Source organism: Chrysochloris asiatica, unplaced genomic scaffold, assembly GCF_000296735.1.
Source record: "Chrysochloris asiatica unplaced genomic scaffold, ChrAsi1.0 scaffold00065, whole genome shotgun sequence".
In the NCBI taxonomy this organism is placed as follows: domain Eukaryota; kingdom Metazoa; phylum Chordata; class Mammalia; order Afrosoricida; family Chrysochloridae; genus Chrysochloris; species Chrysochloris asiatica.
This window is the reverse complement of record NW_006408583.1, coordinates 12,369,325-12,382,559: the sequence shown is the minus strand read 5'-3', so window position 1 is coordinate 12,382,559 and position 13,235 is coordinate 12,369,325. Positions and strand designations below refer to the sequence as shown.

General features: G+C 41.8%; 1 protein-coding gene across 1 annotated transcript in view; it reads right to left on the bottom strand.

Annotated features, from left to right (window-relative positions):
- TTC39B (tetratricopeptide repeat domain 39B) overlaps positions 1 to 11,552 on the bottom strand; it is a 34,182-nt gene extending 22,630 nt beyond the window's left edge. Inside the window, exons 1-4 of the mRNA XM_006864505.1 lie at positions 11,449 to 11,552; positions 9,512 to 9,643; positions 7,242 to 7,318; positions 69 to 136 (exon numbers count right to left, since the gene is read on the bottom strand). Coding sequence (XP_006864567.1) covers positions 69 to 136; positions 7,242 to 7,318; positions 9,512 to 9,630 — 264 coding nt within the window. The 5' untranslated portion in view covers positions 9,631 to 9,643; positions 11,449 to 11,552. The remainder of the gene's footprint in view (positions 1 to 68; positions 137 to 7,241; positions 7,319 to 9,511; positions 9,644 to 11,448) is intronic.
- Positions 11,553 to 13,235: the final 1,683 nt, after the last annotated feature.

Genomic DNA, 13,235 nt, shown 5'->3' with positions numbered 1-13,235 from the left:
GCATTCATTACCTGCACATGCATTCATTACCTGCACATGCATTCATTACCTGCACAAGCATTCATTACCTGCACAAACGTCAGTGCTGCTTTCTGAAGGAGACACTCGGCATAGCAGATCTCGGCATGCATTTCCTCTATTAAAACAAATCAAATTGCATTAAAAACAATCCCACATCCACAGTAATTGCTCTGAGATGCTCAGAGAAGACTGAAGGATCAATGAGCTCAACAGAGAGAGAAACACAAAAACCTAGACCTCTTTGGTGCTTCTGTAAAAAGCACAATGAAAACCTCAGTATTGATCTCTCTCATCAAGATCTTCCCGAAATGTAGGACTTGTTCCGTTCAAGGATAACTGCAAAGAGCTGCATACTTGGTGCCAGACACACAGACTCAGCTCCCAGGAGAAAACCAAAATTTAAAAGCTATCACATAATTCACAATAAGACATTTAAAAAAAACAAACACTCTTTTTTAAAAAAGGCCACCATTGACTTATTTCTCTTTTAACCTAACAATAACGTGCAAGTTTAACAGTTAATAAAGATTTGGAGGAGAGGATAAATGAAATTTACCAATCCAAATATGAAGGTATAACAACCACGGTAATGATCAGGTACATGATTAACTTGAAGACAAGACAGCAATTCCCCAGAGTGCTGGGAAAACACATCTCACAAGAACAAAAGCGACGTACATCCCAAAGACATGTGGAGTGTCCCAAAATACATGGACTATCTTCTTCAACAACCTCACAATTGCAGAGACTGGGGAGAAAAAAAAATCTTTTTTCTTTTTGACATAAACAAAATCCAGCAGATTCCAGCTTTGTCTGTGAGATGTAAGTTGGCCTATTATTGAAGTAAATGAGCTGGGGTATTTAACAGCCTAGGTTGAAGGAGAGACTGCCATATGTGAGCTATAGGATCCTGAGCAAGCTAGCTGACCTCTCTGTGCTAATAAGGCACCGACTGCACAACTGAGGGCTTCAGGGGGGCGCTGAAGGCAGGGCTCACTAGCCAGTTGTTGTTGTTGTGAAGTGCCGTCGAGTTGGTTCCGACCCATAGCGACCCTGCATAGGGTTTCCAAGGAGTGACTGGTGAGCTTGAACCACCGAGCTTGTAGTTCATATGGCTTTGCAGTCTGGTGCATTATCCCACAGTGCCACACCAGGACTTCAGTTAGCACTGGAGAATTTAACAACTCCCATTCACATTCATGCTGACCTGCCAGTACAAGGTCACACTCCTGGGTACTAGCTTAGAAAGCAGAACAGCTTTAAGTGAAGTTAGGGACTGAAAAATAAGGTACTTGGTGTGTTATTGGGAAGGCTGTTGAATCAAATTGGATAAGACTAGTGCTTGCTTTCTTTCACTCACACACCCAGTTCACACACCACAACCCACTGGTGCCCATAAACTGGTTCAACTTTCTGCCAAGCTCATGTTCCAAATGTTTAATTTGCAAAAAAGCAACTTTGCAGCAAAACTCCCCACCAGCATGCTTATATGTGGAGCCACACCAAGCCTTGCGATGTTGTGGCCCATGCACATTCTGGAAGTCTCAACAATCGGGATTAATGTGCTCAGTGGAAGAAAAATTGGTAACTTTTTATTTCTACGGAGTCTCTTTAATACTCTTTTCCTGAGTAAATTTGCAATAAAACTGGGAAGCGTTAGATGTTATTGCTGGCTTAAGCCATGTGCAGAAGAAGATAAAGTCAGTGCTGGTAGAAGAAACAGCATGAGCAAAACACGGAAGAAAGAGAGCACACAACACCTTCAGGGAAGGGCCAGTGGTCCACCTGTGCCTGAAGACTGCGGAATGTAAAGGAAGGAGTTGGCAATAAACTTAGTGGTGGTGGTGGTGGTGGCTGTGTGCCATGGAGCCTGTTCTGACTCATAGCAACCTTGTACAGGGTTTCGAAGGCTGTGAATCTTTACAGGAGCAGAAAGCCTCATCTTTCTCCTGCAGAACAACTGGCAGTTTCCAACTGCTGACCTTGAAGTTAGAAGCCTGATTCATAACCACTACACTACCAGAGTGCCTCCCGTGCTAAATCATAGAAGACTTTGAACATCAGAGTCTCGACTTGATTGAAAGGCAATGGTATGTCCTTGCAGAGAACTGACCAGGAGGGCGGATGAGTTAGGGTTAAGCTTAGGATGGAGAGACCTAAGAGCTGCATAAAGGACATAATTAGAAGACAGAGACAAAAGGCAAGAAAGTTTGAACTCTCTATTCAATATAGAACCATTCTTCATATTAAATCTTTCACACGCTAGATGCTGTATGTAAATATCTGCTTTTCAAAGGCAATTTGAAACCCATTCACACTAACCAGGAAAGAAGAGCGGGTGTATTCCATGTTAAAACTAGGAAAAGTTCCATTAAATATGCACACTCCTTCAGACAACCAGTCACTCATGGATGTAAATGGAAATTACCAAGAGGAAAAATAAATCACACACTCCAGCTACAATGTTTTGACATGCTCCCTTGAACACAGAGTCTCTTTGGATTGCAGTGACAGCAAAACTCACTAGGAATAAAATGCAACTTAATTTATAAAGTTGGAGTCCTGGTGTAGCACTGTGGGTTGATGCACTGGACTGCAAGGTGGATTTGAACCATAAGGTCGGTGGTTCAAGCTTACCAGCCACTCCTCAGAAACCCTGTATAGGGTCACTCTGGGTCAGAACCAACTCAACAGCACTTAACAACAATTTATAAAAGTCTTAATTCTTCACCTGGGTTGAATTATATTGAGCAGTTCTCAGCTCTCACAAACAGCCATGAAGCATTTATGAGTAGGTACCTACCCGTACCTATCTGTTCTTCATAAATTCCTTAGTGCACTTAAGGAAATACCTCATGATACACTAAAATGTTTGGATACAACATTGTAAATATATCTGTACTTCAGAATAGGTTATGTTGTTCCTGTTAGGTGTCACTGAGTTATCTCAACTAACAGCAACATCATGCACAAAAGAACAAAGCATTGTCCTGTCCTGCTCACAACTGTTGTTAAGTTTGAGTTCACTGTTACAGCTAATATGTCAATCCATCGCAGTAGGGGTCTTCCTCTTTTTCACTGACCTTCTACTTTACCAAGCATGATGTCCTTTTCTGTAGGATGGTCCCTCCTGATAATACCCCCAAAGTACAAGAGACAAAGTCTCACCATCCTCGCTTCCAAAAAACATTATGGCCGTACTTCTTTCCCACACACATTGGTATGTTCCGGCAGTCCAGGGTCCTTTCAATAGTCTTTGATAAAACCAAAATCCAACACATCAATTATTCCCCAGTATTTTATATTCATTGTCCAGCTTCCACATGCATATAAAGTAAATGAAAGTACCATGGCCTGGACCAGGCACACTTCAGTCCTTAAAGTGACACCTTTGCTATTTAACACTTTAAAGAGGTTTTTTGTAGCAGATTTGTCTAATGTATCCTCATGTTTTGCTGAAATGACTGCCTCTTGGTCTTTGTACAGGTTCTGTCTAAACTTAATTTAAGTGTTCTGAATTCCCATTCTTCCCAATGTTATCCATAGTTTCTTATAATCCACACAGCTGAATGCCTTTGTGAAGTCAATAAAACACAAGTAAACATCTTTCTGTAGTCCTGATGTGGTGCTGTGGGTTAATGCGCCAGACAGCAAAGACATTTGAACTGCAAGGTCGGCAGTTCAAGCTCACCAGCTGCTCCTCGGAAACCCTATACAGGGTTGCTATGGGTCGACATTAACTCGACGGCACTTAACAACAACATCTTTCTGGGATTCTTTACTTTCAGCCAAAATCCATCTGATGTCAGAGATGATATCCCTCTTCTTCTGAATTTCATGTCTTCTTCTGAATCCAGTTTAAATTTCTGGACATTCCCTGTCAATGTGCTTCTGAGACCATTTTTTTAATTACCTTCAGCAACACTGTACTTGCATGTCACATTAATTATCGTGTTCAATAATTTCCACCTTCTGTTGGATCATTTTCTTTTGGAATGGGCACAAATATGGATCTCGTCCAGTCGCTTTAACTATTCTACACTCAAGAGGAAGTGTCAGTCTCTTTTGACATCCACTTTGGTCTTTTCTTTCTTTCCTGTCTTTTTTATGACGTTTTGATTTCTTCATCAATGATGTTCTTGATGTCATCCTACCTCTAGTTTTGGTCATTAGTGTTCAAAGCATCAAATCTGTTCTTGAGGTGGTCTCGAAATTCAGGTGGGATATACTCAAGGTCATGTTTTGGCTCTAATGGAGTTGTTTTTCTCCTTTCTCAACTTCAGCCTGAACTTGCATGAGAGCAATTGATGGTCTGTTCCACAGTCTGCCCCTGGCCTTGTTTTGGCTGATTTATACAGAGTTTCTCCACTGTCTCTTCCCACAGATGCAGTCAATTTGATTGCTGTGTATCCCATCTGGTGAGATCCTCGTGTATAGTTTCCATTTATGTTGCTGAAAACCAGGTACTCGCATGGAAATGTCATTGGTCTTGCAAAACTTTATCATGCAATCTCACACGTCACTTCTATCACCAAGGCCGTATTTTTCAACTACTGATCCTTTCTGTTTCCAACTATTGCATTCTAATCGCCAGTAATTATCAATGCATCTTCATTGCATATTTGATCAATTTCATACTGAAGAAGCTGGTAGGATTCTTCCATTTCGTCATCGTTGGCTTTGATGGTGGGTACATAAATCTGAATGACAGTTGTGTTATCATAATTATCATATCATTATCATATCATTACCCTGAGGCCTCGGAATACTATTCTATCACAGCCAGTGTTACACTTCAAGATAAATGTTTTAGGTTTTTTTTTTTATAATGAAAGCCTATAGTCAAAAGCTATTTTAGCTTATCAATTATGTTATTTTTACTGTTGTTGAGTATACACAACAGAACATACACCAATCCAACAATTGCTACACGTACCCTTCAATGGGACTGGTGCATTCTCACATATTTCAGCTCCCCTATGTTTCCTATCTGGTCTTTCAAGCTGCTGTTGTCTGTTGCTGATCTCACATAAATAGATCTTTAAAGAGCATAAGATAGCTTCAGGGGATGTTTTTATATCAGTTATATTATTTCCGTTTAAGGTTTAAAGATTATCTCAAGACAATAGTAGCAGGGGCTTATTCATCCCCCACAAACAATTTTATTTCTTAATAATTAGTAAGCAGCAATTGCCTGCCTTTGTCAGATTTTATAACATGCCATGTTCCAAAGACATTTCATAAAGAACACAGTATCATCTTTGTTCAAGATGTTGAACACAGGGATGATTCAACATTGTCCTCATCTACGTACGGCACATTCTGTGCCCTTTTCTACCTGCCTACAGAAATGAAAGTAGGGTACAACAAAAGGATATGTGGCTTAGGTCTTTCCATATGCTAACTGGGCCATTTAATCCCTCTGAACATCAGTTCCTAGTCTATAAAGGGGAGGCAGCATGAATTAGATTGGATAATATTAAAATAAGCACCAAGGACAGGTCTGGTATACAAAGAGTGCTTTTTAAGAAAAATGGGCATTATCATTATTTTTTAAAATTATTATTATTATTACTCACATTCAAACCAAAAACAGCATGCCATTTCCCCCAAAATCTAAGTCAAATAAAAAAAAAAATCTCAAAAGTCAGCCTTCATACTGCAATGAAAAGGCCAGGGTGAGGGCATGGTGTTAGGTAAGGGAGAGAGAAAAGACATTGAAAAAGTCACTAGAGGGGAACAGAAAGGGAACCACAGAGAAACAAGTCAGATTCCTCACAGGCGTATTTCATTTCCCACTGACCCCCGTTAATGTCCTCAAGGATCCCATTCCCATAAATGTCCCAAAGACAGAAAATGCTGAAGATATCTAAAATCAACGGGATAAATAAATAAATGCTCGTAGGTTCTTGGAGGAAAAGAAGGGCTTTAGCTGTCCAGAGTGGCCAATGAAATGTCACCAATGAAATGTCATCCCAGGGCCAACATCACACACCCTTTCAGAATAAGTCCCACAGATATGCTCAAGTCTCAGTGGTCTCTCCTGTAATCATCACCTGAACTTCACGCGTGCAAAAGTCCCCACCCCACGCCATCACAAGCTAGGTGACAGCACCCTTCCAACACAGGAAACAAAACTTCATCATTAAGGATGTCCCTGACACACACTTGCATACCAGGAATGACTCCGACTGTGGTAAGCAGAATTGCGTGTAGCGGAAGCAGCCACGACTCCTTCCAGTATTGCATGCTACTGCTTCCAGAGAATAAGCTCGGAGATAACAATACACAAGGTCTCCTGGGATGGCACAGCTTCCCTCTATAACGGTCACATTTAAAAAGCACCACTGCTCTTCTCTGCAATTTTCCAGGTGCTCCATTCTAAACCACTCTGGGTGCACTGTAGTACTCAGCAAATGTTGATGGCAGAACCTCTACCCTAATCTCAGTGGGGGCGACAAATGGACTCATTTCCTCCCATCCTGGACTCTTGACTATTCCTAAAGATCCACAAACCAAACAGTTTCCTTACTGTCAAGTAGTATTACTTTCTTTACAAGTAGAAAATTACTTTGACCTTAGGACAAAGATTTTACTATCGTATGGAAAGCAGAAACTCTCATACATACACAGTAAGAATATAAACTACCTAACACTTCAGGGACAAGATTGGCAATAGCGATAAATATTAAAAATTTTCACACTCTCACACCCTGGAATTCCTCTTTTAAAAATTGATCTCATGAAATACTTTAAAAAACTCAGGAAGACGAAGGGACAAGGATTTTAGGACAGCAGGATTTTTAACAGTGAAAAGATACAAACAACGTAACCCTCCTTTAGCAGAGACAACGCCAACATTTATGGTCCACCCATCCTATGGAATATGATAGAGCATTTACATGGACTGATCGCAGAAAAGACCAATGTCAAAAATCGCCATGTAGAACAAGGAGTAGAGTGTAATACTATGCTGGCAAAACATAATGAGCAGCACAAAAACCCTGAAGGCAGTTTCTATATACTTTGGTATGTACACAGAAAGTGTTCAAGACTTCAATACCAGCTATTAACCATGGTTACTTCTGGAGGGAAGTATGACCGGCAAGGGGAAAAGACATTCCATTTACTTTATACACTTTGGTATTGTATTTTATAAGCATAATCACCTTTCAATTTTGAAAGAAAGGAATAAATGAAATTTTGTTAATGACTCTTACCTTCAGTCAGCTGCTCCAATGATCCTCTGGAAAGGAGACTTGAAAAAGACTCTACCACCGTGCATTTTTTCCTGTATCTGCATTGAGTAAGGAGAAGGGGACAGAGGAAATGGAAAGGAAATATAACCCACCAGGCCGAGTGCCTTTTCATTTGATCTTCATTTCAGTCACCGACCAAAGAATCGCCAAACCAAAACTCGAAACTTGAAAGTCTATATGGTGAAAACCACCCTTTGAGTCCTACAGACCCAGCTTCCAGTCTTGGACTGGCCCCCTGTGGGCACTCGGCCATGTTTACTGAATAAAAACATGAGTGGACAAACCCAAACAAAACTAAGCCTGCAAAGAACTTGTTTCCCATCTATGTAGGATGTCTCTACATTAAGAGCCTTCACAGATTAGGAATGGAGATAAAAGTGCTCTATCTGGGAACTCTCTTCTTTTGAGGGGCTTGCAACATAATTCCATTAGGATCTATTTTAACCAATGTTAAAACTCAGCCATGATAATGACAGCTTTTGCTCAGAGTCTTATATATACACAGCAAGGCTTAAAATCAAACTCAAAAGCCATCTCATTGTCACCAAAGTCTACAGGTCTGCCCTTTGTTAGGCAAGCAAAACTTCCCCTCCCCATATAAAGCAAGAACGATCCTTTTCTTTGCAGAGCTAAAATCTCCCCTCAGACCATCTCTGAAGCTCAGGCCCCAAGTTACCAAGAGAAAAGTGGAAGGTACAGCTGCCAGTGTTTATCCAAATAGAGATTGTTGTTGCTGGTAAGTACCATCGAGTCACTTCTGACTCATAGCCACCTGTACAGGGTTTCCAAGGAGCGGCTGGTGGGTTTGAAGCGCCATCCTTGTGGCTCAACCTGACCTTGTGGTCAAAGCGCATTATCCTGTAGCACCACACCAGGACTCCCTCAATAGAAATTGGCATCTATTATTCCTAATATATTTTTGTTTTTACTTTTCATTATGAATTTGGTGAAGGCTCACAGAGCAGATCAGTTTGCCATTCAACAACTCACACACACTTTGCTGATCTGTTTGACTACAGTCCCCACAATGTAACATCACTTACTCCACTTCTTCCCTGGGTTTCCTGCTTCCATTCCTTTCTTTCCAACCCTCCTCTGACCTTTGCCCTTGGGTAAATGCTGCCCTTTGGATCTCAAATGGTGTGTGTACCTGACTCGTGTTAGTGTTTCACATATAGATCAACTTTTTTGGCTGAAAACTGAGGCACGGGAGTGAGTTCATTTCCAGACCTGAAAGGTGACTAAGGCCAGAGTCTTAATGTTTCCAGCGATCTCTATCCAAGCAGTACCCCTGGCCTATCCACATTTTTCTCCTCTATCCAGAACCTTCTAATGTGCTCCCTTTCAGAGCTGTTGGTAGTGTTAACCAGGCACCGTCTAGTTCTTTTGGTCTCAGGGCTGTGGAGACTTGATGTTCACATGTTCTATTAGTCCACTGGACTAATCTTTCCATGCAGCTTTTATTTTCTTTACTCCTCTTTCCTCCAGTCCACGAGAGACCAATAGTTTTAGATTAGAGAGTGTCTGGGCAGCCCTGGGCCTGAGAGTATCACGGCAGCTCTTGCTCCATCGTCAAAGAAATGCTCCATAGTCGAAGAAACCGAAGCCACTTGGAGAGGTGACGCAGAGTTTCAGATTTTATGAAGCCAGCTGGCTCAGAGGAGCTAGCTTCTCCAGATTCTGAGCACCGAATACACGGCAGTACAGACTTACTGGGGTCAGAATTGGGGAGGGGTTTGAAGACAGGCGGGAAATCAGAGGATTGGTTCCATTCAGTAACCTGATTAACATTCTAGCTTGTCTCCTGGGCGGCGAGGGCAGTGAATGTTTTTACCTTTTCCTGTTCAGCTGAAGCTAGGTGACCACTCACAAGCTTTTAAGATTCCAGTCCCTGCTCACCCAAGTAGGACACAGCACATTATCTTTGTGGACTATGTCATGCTAACTGACCTTGGTGTCCCTGAGTCTATGGTCCTGAGCCCCCAGGCCCAGCAACTTGTTCCCTGAAGAAGTGTTCCTAACTGTGCCCCTGTATGCTCCACCGCATTCATAGATATATGTAGCAAAGGTCAGTACCCGTGCGCAAACATCCTCTTGTACTCGGTCAGCCTGTGTGTCGATCCATGCATGCATCTACTCATAGAACATTGTCCTAATGCTAGTGTTTGACGTTATTACGTAAACTCTGAAGCCGAAGCTCTTATCTCCAGTACCTAATCATTCAGCCTTACCTTTGACAGGTTTGCAAAGCGTCCTTCATAGCAGAAATGCCGTTTTGTATGTCCTGTTGCTCAAAGGTCATGACAGCCTGCAACACCACAATGGTGCTATAGCCTAAGGCATGGTACATGCTGTCCTTTGCCCTAGAGAGAACACAGGGGGTGAGGACATTTCAAGTCACCTGCTGAAGCAGCACAGGTCTTTTTGATATTAAACACAAGAAACCCTAATAAATGCACATTGTGAATTTCAAGCTACTGAGATTATATGGGCTGTGAAAGGTACACTCTAAAAACTCAAGTACCAACCATGTTCCAATTTAAACCCACACAGGCTCAACAAAATGTCACAAGTTGGAAACAGAAGCAGATATGCTTTCCCCTGTCTGAGCACAAGGGGGAGCCCTGTGGATTCATTTCCTACAGTAGGATTCAAACGGAAGCAATTTTTCCCAGATAGTCACTTTCTCCCGATTGAACAAAGGGCAATATGCACGGTGTTCTGCTCTGAAATACGAGCCAAAATGCAGGCCATTGCAAATGCACTTTGTAGCAGAGGAATTCGGATACTTTTTTTGAGAAATAAAGACTTAGTTAAAATCGTCACTTCCCCTCTCCTGCAGAAGGCCAAAAGGAAGAAGTAATTGTTCTGCAGTAAATGAAGTCGGCCTCAGAGGGCCCTGACAAAAGCAGACTCTAGACCTCTTTTGTAATCTTGAAATACTAGGAATTTCAGTATTTGTGATTCCTGAGGAAAGTTCATTATAATTTAAATGATCAAGTTATCTGTGAGAACTGTTTCAACTCTTAACAGACTTTAAATGGTCTCCATTTCTATGAAAACCTTATGACCTCTTAATTAAAATTTAAATTCTGTTCATTGGTTATTTTGAAGTTCTGAAGTATAGGTGCTCTGTCTTGTTTCTCATTCAAAAATCAATGCAGAGCCTACAGGTATGCAAAACACAACCAAGTCACATTCCCTCTCCCCTCCCCCCTGGAAAGAGTCTAACCATCTTTAGGCAATTTGTAGCTTGTCCTGAACTGTGTGGGCACACAAGGACTAAGAGTAGTCCAACATTAATCATTAATTGCGGTTTCAGACCTCACATTTTTACCTGAGAGCTCTTCCAAGAGAAAAAGTTTCCAAGTGGAAAAAAGGAAAACCTTTTTTTTTACATCAAGACTAAAGAGAAAAAAAAAGTATTTCTAACAGTAAAACACACACAGAGATCAGACTATAAAACTTAAGTAAATATAATACAATATGATTTACTTTCTTTTCATATGATGACTAGCTGGAAGTTAGTGTCAGCAAACGAATAAAAAAAAAAGACAATTAAAAAATGGAAAGAAACAGGTCAGGGCAGCAGAGGGGACAGAGAGAGGTAAGGTTAGAGAGACCGAGGGAGACACACAGATAGAGAAAGGAACTGAGACCAGACACAGGAGACAGCCCCGGTGGGGTGAGAGACTGCATGGCTGCAGAGAGATGAGAGTCAGACCCAACACTGGACAACTACAGTAGGCTATGGGCCACTGTAGCATCAATTTAGCATTTGGGATTAGCATACTTTAGTTAGGCCATCCTTCATTTCAAAGAAGGAAATTGTTGTTCAACTATATTTAAGCTTAAGAGGAACATTCACAAAGATATTTTACTGAAGACAACAAAATTAAAGCCCTACAAAGCAACTTAAGAGGATATTTGAACAAGTAAGAATGGAACTTGAAATCTGAGAAAGAAGTAGAAAAGCTTAGAATGACTACATTTGAAAAACAGATTGCTTAACTGGATATTAAAACTGACCAATGGTAGTTTGGTAAGAGCTGTCCACCAAATGAGCTTACAAACGCCAAGATGGAATTGCAGATAAATCAACTCACAAACATGCCAACAAACAGAAGCACCTGCAAATAAACATTTTAGCCAAAAAAAAAGTACTTACCATGGACGGAGTAATTCTAAGGCATCTGAAAATCTGTTACTTAGAAACAAGTTCAATGCCACTGTACATTCTTCCAGGCCACTCTTGAGACCTATCTTGGATGACGGTGACCTAGGGATCAAGAGAAAAACACATAATATTTCTATCGCCTTTACTACTGGTGAGTTTAACACGGAGAGGGTGTGCGTGCAGGCGTGCATGTGCGTGCGTGTGTGTGTGGACAGGCTGAAATCCTAACTGTCACTACCAGCTCTCTGAGCTTCCATTTTCTTGTCTGTAAAATGGTAACACGAAGCATAGTGGTTACAAATCAGACTGTTAATCTCACAATCAGCAGTTCGAAAATACCAGCTGTTCCGCAGGAGAAAGATGAGGTTTTCTGCTCCCGTAAAGATTTACAGCCTCAGAAATCCTGTACAGGGTCACCAAGAGTCGGAACCGACTTCATGACACATAGTCGTGTCACCAAGAGTCGGAACCGACTTCATGACACATAGTCGTGTCACCAAGAGTCGGAACCGACTTTATGACAACAACAACATCCTATTTCATGAGTCTGTTGTGGGGGCGTGAAAAACTTTGACAAATAATGCACACACCCACGTGGGGCCATCGAGGTGATTCCAAATCATAGCAACCATACTGTCAAGTTGTTAAGTGCTGTTGAGTCGGTTGTGATTCAGCAGCCCTGCATAGGGTTTCCAAGGAGCAGCTGGTAGGTTTGAACTACCGGACTTGTGGTTAGCAGTCCACTGCTTATCCTACAGTGCCACACGGGGACTCCCATAGTAACCCTATGTTGTTGTTAAGTGCCACCGGGTCAGTTCCGACTCAGCGACCCTGAATAGGGTTACCGAGGAGTGACTGTTGATTTCAAACTGCAAACTGCCAACCTTTGTTCAAACTGACCTTTCAGTCAACCTTTTGGTTCAAACTGAGTTTTCAGTGACCCTTTCAGTTCAAACTAACCTCTCAGTGCACTGCTTACGGGATAGAGTAACATTGCTCCTCAAGGTTTCCAAGGCCCCAGATAGACCCACCCTTTGTGCCCCTAGGTCTTTTCAGGGTTGGTACCTTGTTGGTTTTGGGAGTCCTAGTGTAGCGCTGTGTGGGTTGTTAATGTGCCAGACTGCAAAGCCGTTTGAACTACAAGGTCAGTGGTTCAAGCTCACCAGTCGCTCCTCAGAAACCCTATACAGGGTCGCTATGGGTCGGAACCAACTCAATGACACTGCAACAACAAAACGTATTTGTTTGGGGAGTCCTAGCATAGTGCTGTGGGTTAATGCGCTGGACTGCAAGGTTGGTTTGAACCAGAGGGTCAACAGTTCAAGCTCACCAGTCACTGCTTGGAAACCCCTAAACGGGTCATTATGAGTCAGAACCAACTTGATTCATGAGTCTAAACAACAACAACAAACTTTGTTATTTAGGTATCAGCTCAAACAGCACCAGCTCCGGGCATCCTGCCCTGATTCCACCTCAAACCTATCCACTGTCATAATTTTCTTTATACCACTTATTACAAGAGTGTCTTGTGCATTTATTTACTGGCATGTTTGTCTATCTTCCCTCTCTATGTAAAGAGGGGGTCTACTACCTAGAACATAGCACACACGCAGTGAATACTGATGAATAGATGATAGGCAGGGAAACTGTGCACAGATGGATAGATGGTAGAGCTGCTCTGGGTAGAAACAGAATCCTTTGCACCTACAGTTTGAATTCAAACCTCTTCTAGTGTAGAATTTTGCTCTTAAGTTTCCAGTGAGGTCAAACAAAATGCT